At 32.2% G+C, this 25,531-nt stretch overlaps 2 protein-coding genes across 6 annotated transcripts in view; both read left to right on the top strand.

Moving 5' to 3' along the window:
• Positions 1 to 25,531, top strand: part of LOC113522448 (uncharacterized) — a 127,251-nt gene that overhangs the window by 17,008 nt on the left and 84,712 nt on the right. The gene's annotated exons all lie outside the window — the stretch shown is intronic.
• Positions 5,020 to 8,253, top strand: LOC113522449 (cysteine-rich with EGF-like domain protein 2). 4 transcript variants are annotated; one of them, XM_031913762.2, is made up of 4 exons: positions 5,123 to 5,267; positions 5,385 to 6,361; positions 6,444 to 6,495; positions 7,432 to 7,570. In XM_031913762.2, the coding sequence occupies exons 2-3, from the start codon at positions 5,397 to 5,399 to the stop codon at positions 6,457 to 6,459; spliced, it is 981 nt and encodes a 326-aa protein (XP_031769622.2). In that variant the 5' UTR covers positions 5,123 to 5,267; positions 5,385 to 5,396; the 3' UTR covers positions 6,460 to 6,495; positions 7,432 to 7,570. The 4 variants fall into 4 exon arrangements, with proteins under 4 accessions (XP_026763929.2, XP_031769622.2, XP_031769621.2 ...); XM_026908128.3 differs by lacking the exons at positions 5,123 to 5,267; positions 6,444 to 6,495 and adding an exon at positions 5,020 to 5,116 and having other exon boundaries at positions 7,432 to 8,253; XM_031913761.2 differs by lacking the exon at positions 6,444 to 6,495 and having other exon boundaries at positions 7,432 to 8,253.

Here is a 25,531-nt window from a genome sequence, read left to right as displayed (position 1 = left end):
TGCGATATTATGAAAAAGGGCAAGAGTGTGATGGATTTTCATGAATGGTTCCGTCGCTATAGCACTCTATTTGATCCATTTAGCTGCGATATATATACTAATCCCCCTATTCATAAAAAACGTCAAATGTCTTGTGAACCAATTTTAGCTATTAAACTGTTTAGTCTTTTTCTTTTGCGTTACATTTTTATTTAAAAAAAAAGTAATAAAACACTTCAATTGCTAACGTAAGTTTGTAAGAGATTATAATTTTTATGAATAAGCGTGTAAATAATCACTTTTATTTAAGAGGCTGCACTGACTTCATACTGACATAGCTGGAAAATTTATTTATGCAACTTAGTAGACATACCAATACAATAAAATGAATTAATATTCATAGTGTTGTCCAAAATATAGATTTTTATAGTGTACAATTTTCAAATTCAATGTAGTTGTTGCATAGATTTCATTATTACAATTTTTTTGTTCGAAGTGACGCGGGCCTGACAGAACGCTAAAAAGGCGCGCGGGTGTATCGCACTGGCTTGGCACCTGTAAATAAACTCCGATATAATCTTCTAAGACACATAAACGTAATTTAACGTAAATACGAGCCTTCGATGGGAGCCCTGAGGACTATTAGGTGGAGATGTTCGAATTACATACACGTTTTGTTACTTTGAATGGATCGCTGGAATGTTAGTGGCCAGTGCCATAAACGTAACTTAGTTTATATCTTTATATCTTTTCAACCGTCTTCAAAAGGAATGATGTTTTATTATACTTATATGCTTTTGTGTGTAACGTGGTATATTGGCCAATTGTAATTTTGAAACCTAGATATTTTTTTCTTTATTTTTTTTTTTTCATTTTATAACCGTTTAGTTTTTGCTGTCGTATTGGTTTGATATGAATTTTATAAAGGATTTTATAAAATTGAAGCTGGTTTTTCCATTATATTAAAAATTATTATATTAAAAATGCGATTGACATCTAAACATGTAATGCATAAATAATTAACGGGAATTTAATGAAATCATTAAATTTTCATTTATTTACAACTTTACAAACTTTGTCATTTATTAACAGGTTTTACGATTATGATATTTCGTATTCTCGTATTTATTGTTTAACTCTATTTATGAGTGTTTATATGAAAATATCATTTTTTGTTTTAATAAATATTAATTATTAATTCTTTGTATAATTACCAGTACACATACAAATGACAAAAATTACCATAACTTTTATTGTGTGAAATAGCTGGCGTTAAACAAAGATAAATTTGCATGTACCGACGGCTACAGTTTCTTTATGTTTTAATTAAACTTCTAGTTCACCGCTAGCGTACGTAACTTTGTTAGCAAGTGAGTACTTGCACTCGAAAGAAAATCGCCTTTGTTTATAAGTCTCGTAGTGAAAGCAGGAAACGATTATGCAAGCTGTATCATCGATGTAATTACATTTACGTGCCTGTTGGCTCATAGTGTCGTTGGACGTTCTCGTCGTATCCAAATTATGCGTTTACTAGTCACCCGCCCTGGCTTCGCACGGGTGCAATATTTGTTTGTGTAGCTTTTACACTGTTCAACACATTTTAGTAAGGTTGGTATTTTGGCGTGTGTGATAGAACTGCATTAAGATTTTTTATGATTTTAAAATGAACGGGAGGGAGACTTTGTACAAAAGTCGATTGCTTGAGTACCTCTTACCCATTCGTGTTTCAACCGTAAAGCAGTTGTGTTTGCATGGTTGTGTTTCGGTTTGAAGGGTGGGATATGGCGTACATACATGGTACATACAGGGTACAGAGGAATAACACCTGAGTCCTCAAGAATGGCAACGCATGGGGGTATCATGGGCGAAACAGTATACTCTGTTATATCCATGGTACTGCTCATGTCTATAGGCGACGGTTACCACTTTACATCAGGTGGGCCGTCAGCTTATTTGCCATTCTAAGTTATATATATATATATATAAAAAAATATTTTACTTTTATCATAAAAAACATATTTTTGGATGAGATATTAAATTTAGGTATCGCGATTTTTCTGTAGAACTAAAAGTAATAAATATTTCTGCTATAGACTTTATTCATTTATTTTAAACCGTTCAGGCAACGCATGTCATATTATATAATTTTTGTCGACTTCAATTACATTTATTGTGATTAATTATTAAAAATATATAAAAAAGTAGTCTATAGGACTCAGGGATAATATACCTTACCAACAGTGAAAGAATTTTGAAAATTGAATCAGTAGGACGGAGATTACTCCAAACTTCCAAACTTACAAACTTTACCTCTTTATTAAGTATAAGCACAGAAGTATAGATTACAATAGAAACAGCGGGTTCACCATGAAATGAAATTCCGAAATTTCGGACTGAATGTCGTGTTTTTGTTTATACCAAAATTGGATCAGTAAATGGAGTTTAACATTTCGTTCGTCATACATTTTATAATAAAAGTCCAAAGGAACAATGTTTTAACATTTTTAATATTACCAAACGGCATGTATTATGTAATTTTAACATCAAATTTGTGTTTAGTTTGGCTCCGAAATTTCGGAAAACATTTCATGGTAGACCCTCAGAATATAGTCCTAGGTATGCCTCCGGCTGTTACTATTTTCATAGAATACAAGGTAATGGTAACGTAGCCTGTGATGTTGGTATTAGCTGACTGTGACTATTGAGGGATGATCATCATTATACATAGGTCTCTCTTATAGACTGCCATAAGGAATGGTCCCAGGCCACCTGCATACACTGAGGTGTGATAGAGGAATCTCACTGAATCTCTGCAATGAATTTGAGGTCGTCACTCCATCTAGTATGGGGTTGGTGGGAGCAAGGGAGTAATGGAGACTAAAGGCTTCATTGCTAGCAACCCCACGTGGTCCCCCTGGAAACCATCGTGTTGAATTCCAGGTGTATCCATCACGATGGGTTAACTAACCTGTCTCTTCATCCTCACCCATCATCCCTCACTGGTGCTCCGCCAGTGTATACCGTTAGCGCGGGCGGCGTTTACCATTCCATTGTCATCCATTAAAAAAAAGTAGGAGTTTGTCCTACACTACGTCACGTCGCCACTCAAGTAACTTTCTTTCCTAACAGTTGTCGTTTCTTCGATCTATGTAACCAGCTTATTGCCACATTTTTATTTATTAAAAGAGTTTAATTACGCAAGTATTATAACTACCTTATACTATTACGTATTATTACTATTGAGAAGGTTGCTAGAAGACTGATGATAGATGGTTCACATGTCGCAATATCATTTATTATATTCGTATAAAGCACAGACACCAGTAAGTTATGTGCCCAGGTATTGTAGTCACCATCATCTATCATTTTACTCTTTGATCGAGGCATTTTATATTTTGCTAACAATAGTTAGAGTTCACCTAAGTAATTTAGTATATATTTTAAAGTTTTATTTATCTAAAATTTAAGACATTTTTTTTTAGATTTTGCTATGTACTAAATGGACTTTAATCATAACAAAATTTATGAGAATCGGAATAAATCCTATCGATTGAGAAAAGAATTATTAAAATCGGTTCAGAATAGATAAAGATATTGCATATAATATTTAGAGATTGCATTCTACAAAAAAAAAAACGAGTTTAATTATGAAAAAAAAAGTTGTTTTGGTTTAAAACAAATTACTGAACTGATTTTAATAAATATTCCATTGTATCTGTATCTGTAAGTATATTCTTTTACATAAAAAAAAAGAATTTCTCAAATCGATTAAGAACTGATTGAGTTATGAGGTAATAAATATAAAAAAAATTACAACTGAATCGAGAACCTCCTTCTTTTTAAAGTCGGTTGAAAATACAGTTAAATTGAAAAAATAATAGGTACATTCTTAACTTACTTTAGACGGCTTTACGAAGATTACACTAATACAAATACAAGATTTCATCCTTTTCCGAGGTCGTTTAACTGCTTTTTTACCTAATCAAAGCATGTAGGTACCCTAAATCAATGTTTGTGGCATTTTCAATCGCCGTGTAAAAGGTCAATGTATTTAAATGACATCCCACATTGGTTAGTGTGGCCATATAACAAAATTATTGTAGGTAGGTGGTGTGTGTAGGTGATCCTTTTAGATGTATATGGAATTGTTAATACCTTACTTGGTTTAGTGGCCTTTATTTTTGCATATTTTAACGGTGTAATATAGGTATTTAAATAATTAGGTTGGGGCGAAAGGGTTTGTTAGCAATGGAGTTTGACAGCCCTATTGCTAGCAATGTGCCCTATTAGATCGACCTCCACGTGGTTTTCCTGGAAACTATCGTGAACAATTCTTGTTGAATTCTTCACGACTGGCTAACTGACCTGCTTCATCCTCACCTATCATCCTTCACTGGTGTCCCGCCGGTGTATACCGTTAGCGCGGGTGGGGTTATCATGTCATTATTACCCATAAAAAAATAATTATTATTATGTTGCTGCGTAAACATCGTTAACATTAGAAAAAACACGCTTGCATTAAGGGTTTCCTTGCATGTAAACGCAGTGTAGGGCGATCCCTACTAAATCATTAATATGACTGAAGTGATAAGTTATCGATGACCAACCGTTAATAGATGGGTAATAATAATAATAAAATAATAATTTGCAATAAATTAAAAAATGAATAAAAAACGTAAATAAATATGAAGTCCATGAACTTTGAAACAGATATGATAAACGGAAAATCTATGTTTCTAAATATTGTGTGTTACATTTATAATTAAACCAATTAATATGAAACGGAGTAGTAATAAAATATATATAAGTATAACAAAGTTACAAAAGAACCTACAGTTTTAATAAAACAAATAATAATTAGTATTATAAAATTTAATTCTCTAATTTCCAGTTGTGCTATATTTATTTGCTTAATCCATTAAAACCCTTCAATAAGTCTTTTGTTACGAGCGTTAGTTACAAATCCATACAATGATTTTTTCGTTTGAATAATAAATTCGTAACACGGAACGAGTAAAGACTAAGTGATGCTATGTTACGTCATTCAGTTCAGTCAATCTGTCAAATAACGACAACAGCTGAGCTGTGAGTAGATTGTCAAATTTGTCAATACGTACGGCAAGTGAATAGCAAACACGTCAGTATTTTGTAATAAATTAATCAATTATTTGCGAATACGTTTAATTTTATTATTATTACTAGTGTAATATCCTAAAAGTGAATATTTTGATTCGTATAAATCGGCTGATATTGTTTAAGATCAGATCTTTTATGTGCTAAAATATAAAGTACGCTCTCGTTGACTTTTTCGTAATATATCCTCGTATTTTTTTCTGAAAAAATAAGGATTTGTGAATTAAATATTGTTTTATCTTAGTGAATTTAATTAAATACTGGGATTTCAGGTGTGTAACAACATGATAAAGGAAAACAAACTGCTATTACACATTACTGTAGTGGTAGCCGCATTGTCTGTCGGTCTATGTAATGTACAGCCTCCTGTAGTCAATCCGAGTGTCCTGACGCAGTCGAAAAGCCTCGGAGAGTGTCAGGCTTGCAAGTTGTTCATCGACTCATTCAAGAATGGCCTTGAACGAACTGCTAGAGGGAAATACGAGGGCGGCGATGCTGCGTGGGAGGAGGAAAAGCTGAAGAAGTCCTACAAACGCAGTGAGATGCGCCTGATCGATATACAAGAGAGTATCTGTAAGGAGTCCAAGCACTCTGTTCAGTGTCACCACATGGCTGAGAAAGCTGAAGAATTTATAGAGGAATGGTGGTCTCAAAATCCAGATGAGTCTGAAGACTTGTACACTTATATATGTATAGAGAAAATGCAGGTGTGTTGCCCTAAATTTCACTATGGGAAAGACTGCACCCCATGTCCAGGAGATCACGAGAAATTATGCAGTGGTAATGGGAAATGTAGGGGTGATGGAACCCGAAAAGGAAATGGCACATGCCTATGTGATGCAGGCTATACAGGGGTGAACTGTGATCAGTGTGCTTCTGGATATTATTTAGCATACAAAGATGATAGTAAGATGTTATGTTCTCTATGCCACAAGTCGTGTATGGGTGGCTGCCGTCAAGGTACACAGAAGGATTGTGTTGCTTGTAAGCCTGGCTTTATATTCGATTCAGATGAAGGCTGTTTAGATATCAATGAATGTGATGAGCCAAACAAATGTACAAAGGATCAATTTTGCCTGAACTCGATCGGTTCATTTGCATGTATGAATTGTGATAAATCCTGTAACGGTTGCCATGGCGATGGGCCAGATATGTGCAGGAAATGTGCGAAAGGCTACTCTAAGAAAGGAGAGTTCTGTATAGCAGATCGTGAAGACGAGGACCAATCTGAGAAGCTGACAACAACACGGTAATTTGTTTGTATTTAATACTTATTTTGTTTTGAAACCTATAATGTATTTATTGATGATGTTGATGATGGTTTCTTACAGAGGTGAAGAGCTGTAAAATCCAGTTTAAAATGCGGGTTATAGAATGATTTAGGTAAAATGATATTTTATTACTGGTGCTGGGGTATTAATAGTTTTCTAATGATTAAATAAGTATAATTAATATAACCATTCTTTATACTTGTTTAATCATGTGCAATATAGTTTTAGAACTTTTTAGTTTACAAGGTAACAGTGGTGGACTAATGGGGAAGTGGAAGGGGCGGCATGCCCTAAGCCTCTTGTCCTGAGAGCGTCCATTTTCCTCATCCATATTAATATTCTATATATGTTTATTTAAATCTAATGTAAATTTCACTTGCAAGATTTTAATCAAATAGACATAAATACTTATATATAGAAATGTGAATTGTTTAAAATGCTTGTAAATTTATATTACCTGGGGAAGATATTCTGCTTGCTGCCCTGGGGCTCAGATGGACTAGTCCACCATTGTAAGATAATATATTGTTTTTAAATATATTTTTTTTGCAAAATTACTTTAGAATCACTTATAACTATGCCTAACAGATTAGCTTTATTACACTGTTAAATATGTGTATTTTACTGTCATAAATACTAGATGTATAGATAAATGAGAAATGGTTTTATTAAACCATACTTAATATATAGATTAATTGTGATTTTTTTATTGATATTGAAAGTGAATCAATTTATCTAAACTAACTTTTTAAAATATGAATATTAAGATTTTATTTTTTAAAAACTATTTATGTAAATTTGATAATGATTGACTGGGTCTTAATAAAGGCACAAATTATATTTCAAGGGCTAGGTTTTTTATTTTTTTTATTTAATGTTATTATAAATACATGTTGAGTCGAGAACTGTGATTTATATATTAATAAAGAATTTATATTATACAAATGACAGTGTAATAGATGTATAAGAAATATACTAACAACATTGCTAGGTGATGGTATAAATTTTTCTTTTGCTTATTTTTCTAATAAGATAATTATATTTTAAGGTACATGACCTATGTGGGTTTGCTTATTGCCACTGGAATACTGCTGCCGAAATCTACCTCCCTGGGAAGCTTGGTCGGTGCAATGGTCCTGTCATACATTGTTGGTGCTGAATATTACTGCATGATAAACGGCCACACAGGCCTCGTTAATCTGAAAGACTTTGATTTGATACAATTATTTCGTACCTAAAATGTAACTGTAATTGTACCAATAGTACTAAGTTGTAAATTATATGATAATAAATTATTATTTATAATGACAATTATGTGATATTTTCTGCATACATTTGGTTGAATGTTAAGTATTAAGTTTTGTGTTTATGTGATATTAAAATATGTGAAATAGTTTTATGTTTATGTATTAACCATTTTTTCATATTGAAAACGATAAATATAATCCTACTACACATAAAAAAAAAAAATTTGGATTGAATCAGTTTGAATAACAAATATTTTTTTTTTACAACACGGGGCAAACGGGCATGCGGCTCACCTGATGGTAAGTGACTACCGCCGCCCATGATCACCCACAACACCAGCGGCATTGCAGGTGTGCTGCTGGCCTTTTAAAAAGTGTAAAATATTCAGTGTTTTGTTTCTTTGTTGCAAGTTATAACTAATAATATTAATATTTATTGTAAATAAGGGGTTTACTTGGTTTTGTAATTTATTAAATTTATTCTTTATAGTACTCGGAAATGCAGTAATAATTATAGTTCGAGACTGGTGAACTTATGTTTAAATGAGATCTCTTTCGGTCAACAGTAACTAACTACATCTTCACTTCGTATTGTGAATCGTTTTTTTATAAATAATATTTATTTAATCAGACAACATAAGGCCCATTTTGTTAGTTATAAATTGATTTAACCTATGTTAGTAAATGAGCGGTCAGAACGCTCTAACCTAATAACCTGTCCCACCTAATATTTTAGGATGGGACAGTCCATAAATGTTAGTCTCATGCTAATTTAGTCGAAATTTATTGTACTTATAAAAAAAAAGTCATAGACACCTAAACATCTAACTTTCTACATCTAAATCATAGACTAGAAGGCGATATATTCTTGTCATACTGGTGTGTAATGAGATTGTGTTATTACGTACATGTTTAAACGTAAAGAAGTTCATGCCTCATAAAATTTTGGCATTTGTATACAATGCAAAATGCAATGCACATGTACTTAATTTAAATATTGTGACAAGTTTTTTTTTTTTAATTTATTTATTAGATGAGTAATAAAATAGATAATTGTTTTAAAAACATAAGAGCTCTTTTTAATTAAATCAGTCATTGTATTATAAGTAGAATTAGCAAGTAAGTGAAAGTGAAACTTATTTTATACTCGGACGTGCATACTGTTGTGATCGTATCATTATAATTTTCTAATTGAATCAAATTCAAATTTAATTTTTTTTTTAATCACGCAACAAACACTATTGTTGCGTGTATTTGTCCTACTTAACTGTTAGAATATGCTTTTCATATTTGTAATATTTATTAGGTACGAATAATAAATATTTTTTTTTTATAGAAAAAAGTATTAATTTAATATGAATGAGTTTGAATATTTTTTGACAGGTGAAAATGAAGTGGTAACCCCATCTGCATTATAGGTAACACTGGCGGGGTAGAGTGAATCTAGTGGTGGTATGCTATCATGGATATCGAAATAGACTGTGATGCCTATGTTACTCTTCATTTTGACATTCCTGGTTTTTGTCTACGTACACTGTAATGTTTTTTTAATAGGTGAAAATGGAATGTTAACTCCGCCCGCTATCGGTATTCACCGACAAGGCACCAATATAAGATGATAGGTGAGAATTAATTCTAGTCAGTTGGCTCACTATGATGAATCCGACAAGAATTAACCAAGATAGAACCGCGTGGAGTCGACCTGAGAGGGTATATACCCTCTGCTAGCAATGGGGCTATTTACTAACAATCGTTTTCCCCCCGTACACTGTAATTACAATGCCATAATCTAATGAAAATTGTAAAAAAAAAAGACTCCATCCGGCATGGCCCTGCGGAGAATGCACAGCTTTGACAATGTCATATCGAAGACTGAATAGAGAGCAAGATATATATTTGTGTAACAATATTCAAATGAAGTCACGCTTGTCAGTAGGCGATTATGTCGCGACCATGACATGCTTAGGTGTCGTACCGGCCGCGCTGGTTCTGTAGCGATGTAGTTTTAGAAAAAAATGATTTAAAAAGTAACGAGTGAAACTAAAATAGAGATAAAAAACTTTACTTTTATGAACGTAAACGGCTGATAAAATGGTGTAAAAAATAAACCCTTAATATAACAAGTAAATTTTGTTCTACAAAAAAAAACATCAAATTTCAATCGTGTCTGGCCAGTTATTTTGATTTAAAAACGAAACTATCGAACCGATTTTAATGGAATTTCTATGGGATCAATCTTCAAAAATATCCTTTTAGATAAAAAATCCATTATAATGTATAATTGACTGGGTTCTGAGGTTAGAAACATAATTAGGAAAAAATAACCGAATTGATAATTTCTCTTTTTTTCTTCGACAATACCGCCTTTTGTATCATTTTACCTTAATTATTGTTGTATTCTTTATTATTGCAACAGATGCTATGAAGTGTAAATAAATAAATATGTTTACAATTGGAATTCTTGATGGAGAAGTCTGAGACTTTTGAATGGATGATAATGGAATGGCATCCCCATCTCTAATGGTATACACTGGCGGAGCACCAGTGAGGGATAACAGGTGAGAATGAAAAGGCAGGTCAGCTAGTCTATCGGGATGAATACCCCTGGAATTCACGAAGCATGATGGTTTCCAGAGAAACCACGTGGAAGTCGACCTAACAGGGTGTATTGCTAGCAATAGGAGTGGGAGTACCCATTACTAACAATCATTTGTCAACTATTGCCAGTTGTGGTAATCGTGTGGTAATAGTCTATATGCCCACATTTTTGCCCACTTTCTCCCCAATATTAAGTGGAAAGGAATTGTTAGTAATGGGGATTATTAATAAAACCATTAAATATTTGGATACAGCAATATACCTAATCAGGTCAACTTCCACGCAGTTCCCCCTGGAAACTATCATGATTAATTCCTGATGAATTCATCATGAAGGGCTAACTGACCTGTTTTCCTTTTCATCGATCACCCTTCACTGGTGCCCTGCCAGCGTATACCGTTAGCGCAGGCGGGGTTACCATTCCATTTTCACATATAAAAAAAATTGGATACGTAGATAGGTAGGTACATATGTTTAAACGGACAGCGGTTTTTTTTACTGAATAGTTTCACGTTACGATATTATGATTTGATTAAAGGTTACATAGAGGCGGAACATTGCATGCAGCGGGTTTAATTATGTTGTTATTGATGGTATCTTGTGGCCGTGATCGTATGCGCAGAGCTATAGATTATAATGCAGAGGTTATGTCATCGTCACACTGATTGCAGATTCAATGTGACCTTTAAATTTTAAACAATTTCTCACGGCTATTATTTGTTGTCCATTGAAGAAGGTGTATATATATCCTGTAGTGGATGATCAAAGGCTGAAACAGAGAGTGTGGGCTTTTTATGAGAGAGTGAGAGATTTTAAAAAAATAGTAAGAGTAAGTTTTTAAGTAATTGGAAGTAAGAGAGAGAGAGAGATTTTTTAAGAAAGAGAGATTTTTTAAGAAAGAGAGATTTTTAAGAAAGAGATTTTTTAAGAAAGAGAGATTTTTTAAGAAAGAGAGATTAAGAAAGTGGGATGTTTTTTTAATAGATGTAAATGGAATGCTGTCTCGTTACGCTATCCGTATACGTTGACGGGGCACCAGTGAGGGATTAAAAGTAAGGATGGGGACAGGTCAGTTAATTTGGCTAGTTGGAGACCCTTAAAAGTTATATACAGACGAACTACAAGTATATCGCCCGTCTGATGATAAAATAATTTTGCAAGTACCAGGTAATAACTCACATAAGCATTGTTGAACTTTGAAAAAATTAATGTTAATTTTATAACCGCTTCTATGGATAACAACAATTAATTCTAATAATAATATCTTTATTTAAATAGACTTGTTTACAAACATTTTTTAATCCACATTTTTTTTAATCTACTGCAGGGTTTGGAAGATTGTTATCTGTCGAGAAAAGCCCGCAAGGAACTCAACAGTTACTTTTGTAAATCTCTGTTAACATAACGATTTACACCATGCATGATTGTCATTACCCACTGACCAAGTACTTTTAAAAAAATCTTGTAATGGCAAATGTTGCCAGCATTTACGACTTAAACTGAACATTTGTAATGAAATTAAAATCCGTTTTGTATATATAAACATTCATAAATTTTTTTTGCTTTGCATTCATTCAATACCAATAACTTTATTCAATAGGTGGGTAAGTACATTAATATCTCACACTTCCAATGGCGTGCGATATGAATGCACTCAAGTCGGCATCAAAGAATGAATAACACGGAAACTGAACGCGATCCTGTGATATGAAATGAATTTATTGAATGAATGTTATGAACAACCCTATTCAATGTTATAAAATATATTTAGTGATGTTTAAATAAAAAAAAAAGTTATTTTATTTATATTTTATATTCTTTTACTGTTGTACCTATTTGTAATATTTTCTAGTAAGGTTATAGGAGCGGCGTGAATGAATATAAGTATTAAATATATATCAGTGCGCCACCTACCCTTTGTCTTTCTTTCTTTTCTCGATCTCCTCCACACAAAGGTCGTCTGGAAGAGATTGCTTAGCGATAAGGCCGCCTTTTGTAACATTTCTCATTACAATTAAATGTATTTACTATTTTATAAATGGTGCAATTAAGTGTAAAATAAATAAATAAATATTAAGATTTTGTTCCGCAAAAAAACACCGATTTCAATAATGGCAACACCAGTCTATTTGATTTTAAAATTTTTTGAATTTATTTTGATATAATTTCGAAGGGATCAATCTGAAAGTATACCTACTTATCGTTTTAGATAAAAAAAGGATTTTCCAAATCGATTTATAAATGAAGGACTTATGAGGTAACAAACTTAAAAAAAAAATACAACCGAATTGAGAGTTTTCTGTTTATTTATTCACGCTTTATTACACCACTAATAATAATACAAATGTATACTTATGAAGTACAAAAGGTGATCATATCGTTAAAGCAATCTCTTACAAACAACCTTTGGGTAGTAGTTTATATCTTTTTCCGTTTAATATAGTACATGTATACTAAATTCCATAGTGATTTCTTAAACCGTTATGGTGTTAAGAAGTAATAAAAGAACTCACTTTTACATTTATAATATTAAGTAAGGGCTTTTTAGCATCGACGGCAGGCTTGGGGCTAAATCGAGAAAACCTGTTCTATTTTCTTGACAAACTTTTAATTGCCAGTAATAACGGCCGTAACTCAAGAATATTTACCCATTGCGTGCTTCGACCGATTTGTCGAGGACTGGCTGACTAGCCTTAATTCCTTTGCCTCAGAGTAATTAAATTACCCTGTGAAGAGCATTGCACTATCGATTTATATCGATATCAAATTGTTGTAACTAAATGTTTTTGTATCTAAAGATATACAACAAACTAAAGTGGTAAGAATAAGTTTTTTAAATTAGGCAAATTTTTCACTGTAATATTACAACATTATTTAAAAATAGTATTTGCCGATCACAGATGCGCACTAAGCCGCTCAATCGCAATGTTCTCTTTTCAAAAGTATGTTATTTTTTTTTTATTATTTGTATTTTTATTAAGAATCAAAGACCAAAAATAAGAGGTTTTAAACTCAGAAGTCTTATGTGCATTTAATACATTTTGTAAATTATTGAAAAGGCATAAGTATTTTTACATAATATTGGTACCTTAATATGGATGATGTTATCCGTTGTTGAAATGATAAAGAAAAATATTAAAATCTGTATATAACAATAAATACGAGAATCCTGTAACAATCGTTAAACTGTATACAATCGAATCGGATCGCCTTTTGAAACTCGAAACCATGGAGTTATCGGTCGTTCGCATCACGTCTCGGTTGTATCGTTAGTTAACAGGTTGAACGCTACCAGAGAGAACTAATCATAGACTAGCTCTGGAGTAGGGCTGCCAGATGGAAGGGAAGTTTGGGAATGTTCTAGAATTTTATGTCTATTTCCGAATATTTTTTTTTATTATATTGATGATGATGAGTCCTGACCGTTATCGGTTGCGGCGATTGCTTTGACTCTGCTATTTTTAATAATTTATCTGCATAAGAGGCTGTTGTTTACGCTGGTGTACTCGGATGTGGCATACATAGCCAATCTTTTTAATAAAGGTTCTTGCATATAGCGGCCATGCGAGTACACCATCGCTGTTGCAATGATAATATATTGCTGCTGGTTGTTGACCTTTTATTTTGTGTCTCTTTGCGTCCTGTTGCAAGAGTCGTGATATTTTAAAATTATATTATGCTAGAATTGCAAACAAGCTGACGGCCAACCTGATAGAAAGTGGAAACCGTCGCACTATGATGAATATAAACAAATATACTATGGTACCCATGGTATTCCACATGTGCTGCCATACCTGAGAACTGTAGTGTTATGCCTCCGTACCCATATCCAGAAATTACACTTTATTTACGAAATGTGTGACATTTTTTACAGTGTTATGGAATATTTACATTAGAATACTTATATCACATATATACTTATAGCAGTTATTTTTTTATGCCAGAGTTTTAATAATATAAATTTAAAGAAGTTATTCGAATTTAAATGTAGGTAGTGATTAATATATCTATATTTTTTTTATAATAATAACATATTTAAGTTAATTTTCTATTTGGCCGTATTTGTGTAGGTTTTTATTTTATCTATAGATACGAGATTTGTGTCGATTATACTAATTTTTTTTTGCAATCGACACAGCTTACTTTTGTGCAAAATATTAAATAGGCATTTATTTAATATTTAGTTACAATATTTTTTCCTATATTTTTAGAATGCTGTTTGTTTTTTCTTTTTAAAACTCTTTACTCAGGGTTTTAAAGCATTTTTCTATAATTTATTCACAGTAACTGACTGTACTTATATACAATTGATGACAGTTAGTAACGCCACGCTTCTGAAATATCCAGAAAATAATAAGTTTTTATAGCAACCCTACTTTAGAGTCAGAAGTAGTCAGACCACTTTACTTCCGCGAACTCACTAAGCGAACGTGTAGAAAGAAACTGAGACCATAATCAAGTGTTCGATTTCAAAGCCGATTCTCTTTACGTTAGATAATGATTGCAACACGTGTTGCGTTAGTGTCAAATATGTGATAATTTTTTTTCTAATTTATGTATTTAGATTCGGGCCCATAGACATATTTGTGACTGTATTAAGGCCATATTATTTTGATAATTTTTGTTTAGATTCGATTTAAGTAAAATAATTAGATATACATTTTTTTTTATATTTTTTTTTCTAGTTTATGTTTTTAGATTCAGGCCCATAGACATATTTATGACTGTATTAAGGCCATATTAATTTGATATTTTTTGTTTAGATTCGGTTTAAATAATAATAATTAAATTATAATTAGTATAAATATATACACTATAAAACTGTCTATTTTTACGCACTATATATTTTTAATCTTTTATCTGACATGACTGATAGTTCCAGAGATTAGCGCGTTCAAACAATCGACCAAACAAATTCTTCTGCTGTATTTTATTTTAATGGGTGATAATGGAATGGTAACCCTACCCGCGCTATCGGTGTACACCGACGGGGCACCAGTGAAGGATGATAGGTGAGGATGAAGTAGGTCCGTTAGCCCATCGTGACGAATTCAACAAGAATTGTTCACGATGGTCTCCAGGGGCAACCACGTGGAGGCCGACCTAATAGGGCATATTGCTAGCAATGGGGCTGTCAAACTTCATTGCCAAAGAATCCCTTTCCATCCTCTTCTGCTGTATAATATAAGTATAGATTATACAGTACTGCCGTGTGGTCCCGCCATAGAATGTACGATTTAAGGAAATTAATAGTTGAGGGATGGACAGCAACCTCCCTTTGAAAACATTACCAAAGCCTAACTGCGGTTGTCAACCCGCTTACCAAGCGTGGCGAGTACTGGCAAAATCATTCTTATGTGAGAGGCCTATGTCCAGTTAACGGCTGATGCAATACGATACATAAAATCGATTTTCACAGTCGCATGTGATTCTTGAGAGAGATCTAAGTACGTAAATCAGGTAATTATAGGTAAAAAAAGGAAAGCAAGTATAGAAAGTTAGAAAGATCTATACTCGACGTGAAATGTTGTCAATTGTTAAAATAAAAAAAAAAAAAACATCAAAGACAATGCACGTTGTCGAAAGAAAGTAATGCAAGCAAAACGAGATGCATCCATTGTTAATTTTGTTTCATGTGAAAATAATAATATAGATGTTAGTACAGATGAATTATTCACTTGGGATTGCTTTCGCTCGTGTCTTTTTAAATGTATTGTACCACGAAAGAAAATATAAGTATTGTCTATTATCTAAATAACAAAAAAAAGGAAATTAAATTTGCTTTGCTCTGGAGAAAACAGCACTAGGAATTGTCAGACAAGAATTAATTTGGAATTGGTAAATATAGTGCAACATATACAAGAAAATTGAATTAAAAAGCTTTTTCTTTTTTAAGTTAAAAATAATTATGTTGTTTATAGTCGATATAGTTTTTATATTTTTTACAGGAATGGATCATAGATATAGTATAAAATATCCATGTACTGGATGGGACTCAATATCCTTAATCTACGGTATAGATTAAGACAATTTGAAATATAATTACATGAATGCGTATCCAACACACATTTGGTCAATTTGTTTTATAGTATAGACTTTCTCTAGACTATAAACAAGCATTATAAAGCGCTAAAGTTCTAGATCTAAATATTTACATAAAATATATACCTACATCCGAGAAACTTGAACCTCTTCTACAGTCTGATAAAAATATTTTATACTTCACACGAGGTGACTACAAATTGCATATCATCATTATATGTGCAATGTATTTGAACATTACTTGAATATAACCGAAGTAAACTGGTTTAGAATTTGTAGGTCAGTACGGCCAGCGGGTCTAGAGGTAAGATACCACAAGTTGAAACACCAAAGTGATATAATTGCGACCTGAATCGGTTCAGTTCTGCAGAGTAAACGTGCCTTACCGTTGTCGGGGTGACACGATACTGTTAGATGACATTTGAACATAAGTATAATTGCTAATAGTGTTTGTAAAACGTATATTCAAGATGACTGAGGTCTTTGTCTTTTGTTAGTGAAATAAAAAAAAAAAAAAAAGAAATACATTGTAGCAAATCATTTACTGGTTCCACAGAAAATAAGCACTTAGCTGAGTGGTGACCATTTTTTGTCGCATAATTCCTAATTAGGTATAAATTTATTTTTGTATTTTCTTTTTTTATAATTATATAATTGTTATAACTGTTATTAATAAGCGCCAAATAAATATTTTTCTTTATTTCTTTTTTCTTTTATTAAATACAGCAACAGTTCTTTGAGCTATCGCTTGATGGTTTTGCTTCTAAAGTTTTTAAATACTTTATTTCGAATTAAATCCACATTTTTAGTGAGAGTCTAATAAGAGTCTTATTGCATGATTAAACGTTTTAATTAGTTTTCAAAGCACTTTTAAAAAAATTAATGAAAAATATTGAATTGTTTTAGACAAATGTATTAATATAGATTAAGAGTAGTATCGTCGGTCAGTATGCTATTTCATGAAGCTAAAATCAATAGATTAGATACATTTTATTTGGCAGACCCATATAAAATAAATGATTGTGATACGGTGCTCAAAATAAATTATATAAGGACATGTAAAACAAGTATCGTTAAATTTATAGTATCGCTAAAATCGTGCTCTCGTCACTTCGGTAATTTCAAAAAGATTTATTTATATTCATCTATTAATTCGTTTTTTTTTTATTACATAAAGAGCAGTAAATAAGAACGTTCATTCGTAGTTTTATAAGAATGCCATATGAGTTCCTTACCATTCTTATAGTGGGTAAGTACTTCGAATAGCGGAGTTTTATAATTACGTAGGTTGACGTCCGTCAAAACCAAACGCCTCGCCTTTTGCTATTATTTATTATTACTCAACGTTGCGTGGGCGCATCGGGTTGTCATGAACGCGGAACAAGTTATGCCGAGGTTTAGACTATAGTTTGTTATTATTGAAACCATTTATTTATTTTTAAATAACACTGACATAATGGTCAGCTAGTAGATAATGCTACACGTATGGTATTAAGCTAAATTTTATTATGTAATAAAGTTTCTCATTTCATTTAAAAGTTTCTACATGTCGGTGCAACTAATTCATGCATCTTCTTCCAGCCAGCTCTATTCCAGGCCATATCTTTGACTTCCCTATACGACATAATATATAGTGTTTCCTTTATCTGTCCCATGTAGTTATTTCTTGGTCTTCCCTTTCCTTTTTTGTCCTCTAATGAAGAAGTCTTTAAAAGGTTGAATGAGAAAAGAACAATAATTAAAACGATAGAGAATAGAAGAGGCAAAATGTTGGGCTACCTTATACTATATGTAATAAGGTATAAATAAATAATTAATATGTTCTAATAAATGTGAAAATTAAAGAAAACTAAAAGTCTGCGTATTAACTAAATCAACTTTACTTGAATATAACAAACTGTTAATGAACAAACGAATTCAAAAATAACAGGACCGACAACCGTTCCGCGTTACGATCTAGCCAAAGTGAAGTCCCGGACGTCCCGCTGGCCCACGAACAGCGAGCTCCTATTCAGCATTGTTTACAATATATAAATTAATATGTAAGAGTATGAGTTTCTGTAAATAATACCTATTAGCTTATTGTAATAGGTATTAATTAATTATTAATAATTATGGTAATGGTAATTAGCTTATTGTAGTAGGTAATAGGTATTATTAAATAGTACCTATTACCTTTTTGTCTGCCATTCGTACGCGTAGACTTCAAAAGTAGGAAAAGAAACTGAAAGACTTGTCGAGAAGGGCTTCTTACAGTGTTGAGTAATTCATAAAATAAATATAATATTGTAATTTTGAAATTTATTAATGAAATTACAATTTGAAGTGACATAATTATTATTGTTATAAATTAATATTACTGTTAAACATTTTTATTATTATTATTTATTATATAGAAAATTTGGTATTTTCTAGAAATTAGAATAGATAATATTATTTTATTTTATTTTATTTTTTATTGACACATAAAACAGATTACAACCATAAGAAACTTAAGTAATAATTACATTTGTGATTCCATTCCGATTATATTATGTGCACAGTTGAGTAATTCATTAAAAGCAAACACATAATATAAAAAGAAATAATTAAAATGTTATATAAATATATAAAAGATAAAACTATATATATAAAAAAAACATATTTTCAATCGTGTTCTACATAATAGAAATCAAGTTCTTCCTAAATATCAAATATTTTGTACCGAATATGTCGATGGATTTGTGGTCGAGCAGTAAGTCATTATAATGACGACACATTCTTACCACAGGATTGTAATAAGAGGTGTTATTTTTGTAGACTTGCAATGTAAACAATTTATGAGTGGGATTACGTGCTTTGTACCTCGTATTAAAATTTAAATGAGATGGAGAATCTATGACGTTATGGATGATTTTGTACAGATACAATGTTATGCTGACGACGCCTCTCTAAAGATGTAATATGAAAGTGTTCAAGCTTGTTTTCATATTATTGCGAAGCAAGCCATTTATATATTAAGGCATTTTAAATGAACACTGACATACAATGTACTTTATAAAATGGAGACCAGATAACCGAGCCATAATGAATACTTCTTACCAGTGATTGATATAGAGAAAGAAAACTGCTAGGATTTTTAAAATTTTTAGTTAATCTAGTAATAAATCCCAGCAGTTGGTTGCTTCTGTTTATAATACATTCATAGTGTGGTTTAAAAGAAAGTTGGTCGTCAAAAATAATACCCAGATCATTAGCGACATTTCTGCGTTCTAATATTTGTCCATTAATAGTGTAATTATAAATTAATTTTTGTGATCTGCGAGTGAAAGACAACACAAAACATTTACGTACATTTAGACCCATTAAATTATTAATGCACCACTCTATTCTAAATCGTATTGAAGCACATGAATCATTGAAATCTCTCCTAGTACAAAAAATATTTAAATCATCATATAATAGCGATGGACACCTTAGTTTTTCTACGATCATTAATGAAGATAATAAATAAGAGAGGACCATGAGAACCTAGGAATTCCTGAGGTTACAGGAACAGGTGAGGATAAGTGTCCATTGAGTAATTGGCTTCTGTTAGCGAGGTATGACTCGAACCATCGAAGAAGACTACCATGAATACCGAAGTGTCTAAGTTTATTACAGAGAGTCAAATGGTGAACCCTGTCAAATGCCTTGGAGAAGTCCGTGTAGATAGAGTCAACTTGAGTTCGGGTAGCAAATGCTCTACAAAGGAAATCTTTATATTCAAGGAGATTGCTTATTGTAGACTTTTTTGGTATAAAATGTTGGTTAGGTGTTATAAATTGTGAGACTGATAGTAGAGTTCATCGTAAATTAGACTTTCAAATAGTTTGGCAAAGCTAACAATTTACTAATCGGTCTATAATTCTCACACATAGTAATATCACCAGACTTGTGAATCGGTAAATGTGTGCAATTTTCCAACAAGTAGGAAAAGTACCAGATTCTAATGATTTATTAAAAATAATACAAAGGGGTACAGCAAGTTCTTTAAAGCAGGAGATAATGAAGAAAGGTGGTATGCGGTCTGGTCCAGCTCCCTTGTTGGGATCTAGTTTTTTTATTGTAATATCAGATTCAGTGAAAGAAATTATGTGAATTGGGTAGTTCGGTACAGTAGTTTATAAGAGTTCGAGTTCGTTAATGATTGACAAATACAGAGCTGAAATAACTCTAGCTTCATTATAATTAGTAGATGTAGAACCGTTAAATTTAAGTGTAGGCGGTACGGCATAATAAGATTTTCTATTATGAACATTCTCCAAAAGTGCTTGACATCAGACATAAGAGATTCCTCTACTGATGATAAATAGTTCTTATGACACTCATTACTAAGTCTTTTGCATAGAGTTCTAAGAAGAGCGAAAGAATCATAGTCCCGCCAAATTTTTTATATCGTTTATGGTACTTATGTTTTTCAGACAGACACTTCCTTAACGAGCGACTAAACCAACAAGGGTACGAATGTGAACCAACTACTGTTAACGGTATATATATAAATTTTCAAGTATTTTATAAAATGTCTCAGTTGCACTATTAACGTCTGCATATGACAGTACATTTGACCATTCGATAATCACTCTATTACCTTTACGGATTGTGGCATATTTTAGATTTGGGATGATTGAAACTATTTGAAGTGTGTATATCTATACAAAGACAATGGTGTTCATCGATTCGAATAAGGGACTAATAAACCTGTAGGGTTGGCAAATTAGAAAGTACAAGATCTAAGTAACGGTTGTTTTATTTGGTATATTATTGAATTGGTTTAGGCCACACAAAGATATAATATCAAATAGTAGCTTTACGATCTTGGGGATCACTCGGTGTCATTGCCGCGTAATTAGGTGATCCAGACCATACGATACCGGGCGTATTAAAATCACCAATACACAAAAAATCACTCAATTCGTTAGAGCGTAACATTATATTCTGAATGTTATTATAAAATTCTTGCAACATTGTTGTTATTAAGTCAGGAGGTAAATAGCACAGACATAAATTTATCACCTTATTTTTTGAATTATTAGGAAAAATACTTAACCACAAATATCCACTTTCCCAACAAACCTGACGGACACATCTGAGATTCTTTTTTACTGCAATTGCGATTCCACCCCTGTTTTATTGATAAGAGTTGTGGAACGATCTCTGCGAAAGACATTGTACCGAGTATCGAGAAATTCAGCATCAAATACAGAGCTATTCAGATTAGTCTCCGTCAAGCAGATAACATCATAATTAGAATTTAAAATATTAATATACAATTCGTCCAGCTTAGATCTAATCCTATTGACATTTTGGTAGTACACAAACATAGATAATTAAAATAAGAAATAAAACAGAATTACAATATGCTAATATGACAAAAAAAAATACAAAAGTTTATAAAAAATAACGATATAATAATTATATATAACGTGGAGGAGTGACCGAATTACAACCTGGCCAATGAATCCTCGTTTTTAATCGAAATACAGTTTGAGTTGTCGTCTTTACGCACATAAATGCGACCGTATTTCACCCAGACATACTTATATTTCTTTTCCTTTGCGACGTTTCTAGTTTTAGTATGCAGAGACTTGCATTCAGGCGACAAACAGCGATATATATTCTACGTGTCTCACCAGAAACTCCTAAGTGAGTAGAGCTAAGCGGCTCATTTGCGTTGGTCTGTGGATTAAATCGTGATACCGAGGATAGTATGATGTCTCGCAGGCGGGGTGTGGAGAGGGTTAATAATATATTTCTCGTTCGATGATGAGCTAATCTTAGCGACCCTTCGACAAGCAACAATACTCGACTCAATGAGCGGAACTTTTATTGTGTCGCATAAGTTTTTCGCAATATTTAAAACGTTTTCGTGTGGGGATTCAGGGACACACTGAAGCTCAACATTATGGCTGCGTGAAATCCTTTCTATAACTGAAACTCGGCCGCCCAGAATGCGTATTTCATTTTTTAATTTTAAATTATCAGTCTCCAGCGCTTTAATAACACTACATTTTTCTTCTAGTTGAATTTTCAAAGTATTATGCTCCTTATTTACAAACTCAAAAGAAGTATTAAAGTCACATTTCAACTCTTGTACTACGGTTTTCATTTCAGATTTTTTGTTTACATCATCCCTTAGTGCGGCACGAAAATCATTCATGAAACTCGATAAGGAAGATTGCAACTTGCTATCAAGAAGGTCACTAATTTTCTTCATTGTGACGGATTCTGATTGAATTATAGTGATTGAAGTATATTATATAATGGGTGTGACATAATTAACTGAAAATGTACGTGTAATTTTGTAAATTATGAATAAATGATCTTTGTCTGTAGAAAAACAAAAGAAATAGTCTACTTCTAGATTGTGTATTAATGTGGATAATATACTAGATTTTATGTTAGACCTTCAGGAAAACAACTGTGAAAACTGCATTCAATTTGGAGTAGCTATTCTTTTGTGATACCTAACCAAACATGCAGACTGACAAAACTTCTAAAAATACTGTTTTGATATTTATTGGTCTCTCTCTCTCTCTCTCTCTCTCTCTCTCTCTCTCTCTCTCTCTCTCTCTCTCTCTATACTTTGGTAAAGCATCAGTGAAGGACAATAGATGCGGAGGAAAGCAGGTCAGTAGACACATCGTGATATATATATCGTGATGTACAATGAATAATCATGACAGTTTTCAGGGGGACCGCGTGGAGGTCGAGCTGACAGGCTGAATTGCTAGCAATAGGGCTGCTAATCTCTGTTACTAAAAATCACTTCCCATGTATACTACTACAATTAGGAAAACATATTATTATTATTTTCTTATTTTTTTATACCACTGAGGTGGCAATCAAGCTTACGGCCTACCTGATGGTAAGTGGTTACCGTAGCCTATGAACGCCTGCAATACCAGGGGTAAACCTCCATACCTTCCTTTTGAAGAACCCCACATATTTTATCACTATGACCATTTAAATAATTGGTTGAGTAATCCTACTATTGGGGACGGGTTACTTCATGAAAAGAGCACACTATAGTCTACTGTTACCACAATTGGTGCCTTTTATTTTATGTTACCTTTCTCTTGCGCTGATGTATTATATTTAGATTTCGAAGTCGCCTCTTGCGATTCACTTGATCATCATAGATTCATAGATTTATTTTATGTCTCAACTTTTTATTTCCCTTTTTATTTTGACAATAGACTGTCATTTTACAAAGATACAATAGTTATTACAAATACAAATGTATGGAATCACATTTGTTTAGTAGACATTGCATGTCAAAATGTTTTTCGAATTATTTTATAGATTTTAGAGAAAGTGATTGATGGCAACACAAATAAATAGTGCGTTGTTAAAAAAAAAGTTAATTGGAAAATAACTTTGCTATACTTCAAGAAATATTATCAGACTATCTCGCCATCTTTTCAAGACATCTTAAAATGCTTCACTACATTTATACCCGTTTTTTATTGTAACTATTTGAGAATTATAAAATAAGACATTTTCATATATTATTTAAAATTTAATACTTATAGGTTGTGGATATTTTTAAGAATCCCGAAAATTATATGGCAAAATTGTCCTGTTAAAATATGTATATACAAACTTATTAGTGTAGATCAGGCTGTATGGCTTAGTTTCTTTGCCTTTTCCATTGTGGGTAAATTGATATTAATATTACTACTATTGAAAAATGACTTCCATGTTAGACAACGTAAAGTATAAATTTTTAAACAAATTATATATATTATATACTAGCGGCCCGTCCCGGCTTCGCACGGGTGGACATTTTTACATTTTAAAAAGTGGCCATTAAGGCTGCACACGCGACGCAAACTTAAAAATGGAGTAACTTCTCCCGTTTTCCCAACATTTCCCTTCACTGCTCTGCTCCTATTGATCGTAGCGTGATGAAAGTATACTATAACCTGTCCAGGAGTATGAAGAATAATTGTACCAAGTTTCGTTAAAATCCGTCGAGTAGTTTTTGTTTCTATAACGAAAATACAGACAGACAGACAAAAATTTTACTGATTGCATTTTTGGCATCAATATCGATCACTAATCACCCCCTGTTATTTTGGAAAATGTATTTCATGTCACAGAATTGACCTCTCTACAGATTTATTATAAATATAGATGTATGTGCTATTTGTACACATTTTTGATTCAATTATGTCTTTTTTTAAGGTTTAATTACATTTAATTTATTTTATAGATGCACACTATTATATTATAGGTATATTAGGTTTGCACTTGCGCTACCTGTGAATAAAAAAAAAACAAAACTCAAGGACAAGCGGTCACTTTCCTTTTCAAATGCCTGCCGATATGTGCCTCAAATTATAATATATCTCGTCCCTTATAACGAAAGGGATAAGATTCAATTTCAGTAGTTAATTTCGTGTTTGTTTTCGATGGGTCGGTGAAACCGGCTGTCGAATGTTAAAAAAGTCACATTGACAGGACCTTGTTGATCCTATCCAGGGCCGTCTTTAGTATATTCTGTGCCCTTATTAACAAAAAAAAAAAAATTTATCAACTTTTCTTAATCAAAGACTTAAAGTAAAAAAAAGGAAGAAGCATGTTTAAAAAATGACAACTTCACATGTGAAGAACATGCAAGTAAACTCTATTGACGACAAAAAAAAAAACAAAAAATTGTCATTTTTTTCTGTTGTATGTGTGCTGTTAAGTATGTGTATATTACGTATATATTTGATTGTGTGTGTATGTATGTATATATATTTGTATATGATAATATTTATATAAAAGTGTGCCATCTACCCTTTGTCTTTTTCTCAATGTCCTCTACCCAACATGGGAGTCTGGAAGACACAGATTACTGTTTAGCGATAAGGCCCCTTTTGTTGCCATTTCATTAATATTTACTGTATTTATTATTTCTCTTTTTTCTTGGCGGAATAAAGTGTAAATAAATAAATAAAATAAATAAATAAAATTCTAAATCTGTTTGAACATTGTTTAACAAATTCTATTAACAGTATAAATGCGAAAGTTTATAAGGATGGATGGATGAAGGATGTTTGTATGATTTATGGATAAATATTGTATGGATTCAAATAAAATTCAGTACACGGGAAGAGATCCTAACGTTAGCATATAGAATTGTTTTTGTACTAATTAACGATTAAAGTTAGTAATTATTTATATTTAGAAAATTAAGTTTTTCTTTTTCAAACTATTGTAATGTTTTAAGAATGGTAAATGATATAGATTTCA

This window comes from Galleria mellonella, unplaced genomic scaffold (genome assembly GCF_026898425.1).
Source record: "Galleria mellonella isolate WM207_F2 unplaced genomic scaffold, CSIRO_AGI_GalMel_v1 utg803, whole genome shotgun sequence".
NCBI lineage: Eukaryota > Metazoa > Arthropoda > Insecta > Lepidoptera > Pyralidae > Galleria > Galleria mellonella.
Note: the sequence above shows the minus strand (reverse complement) of the source record. Positions and strands in the feature narration are given on the sequence as shown.

What these genes read in the sequence shown, in the direction of transcription:
- LOC113522449 (XM_026908128.3), top strand. Translation starts at nt 5,397, where the DNA reads ATGATAAAGGAAAACAAACTGCTATTACACATTACTGTAGTGGTAGCC. An exon ending in GAGAAGCTGACAACAACACG is followed by an intron (nt 6,362 to 7,431) that starts GTAATTTGTTTG and finishes TTATATTTTAAG; the next exon opens with GTACATGACCTATGTGGGTT.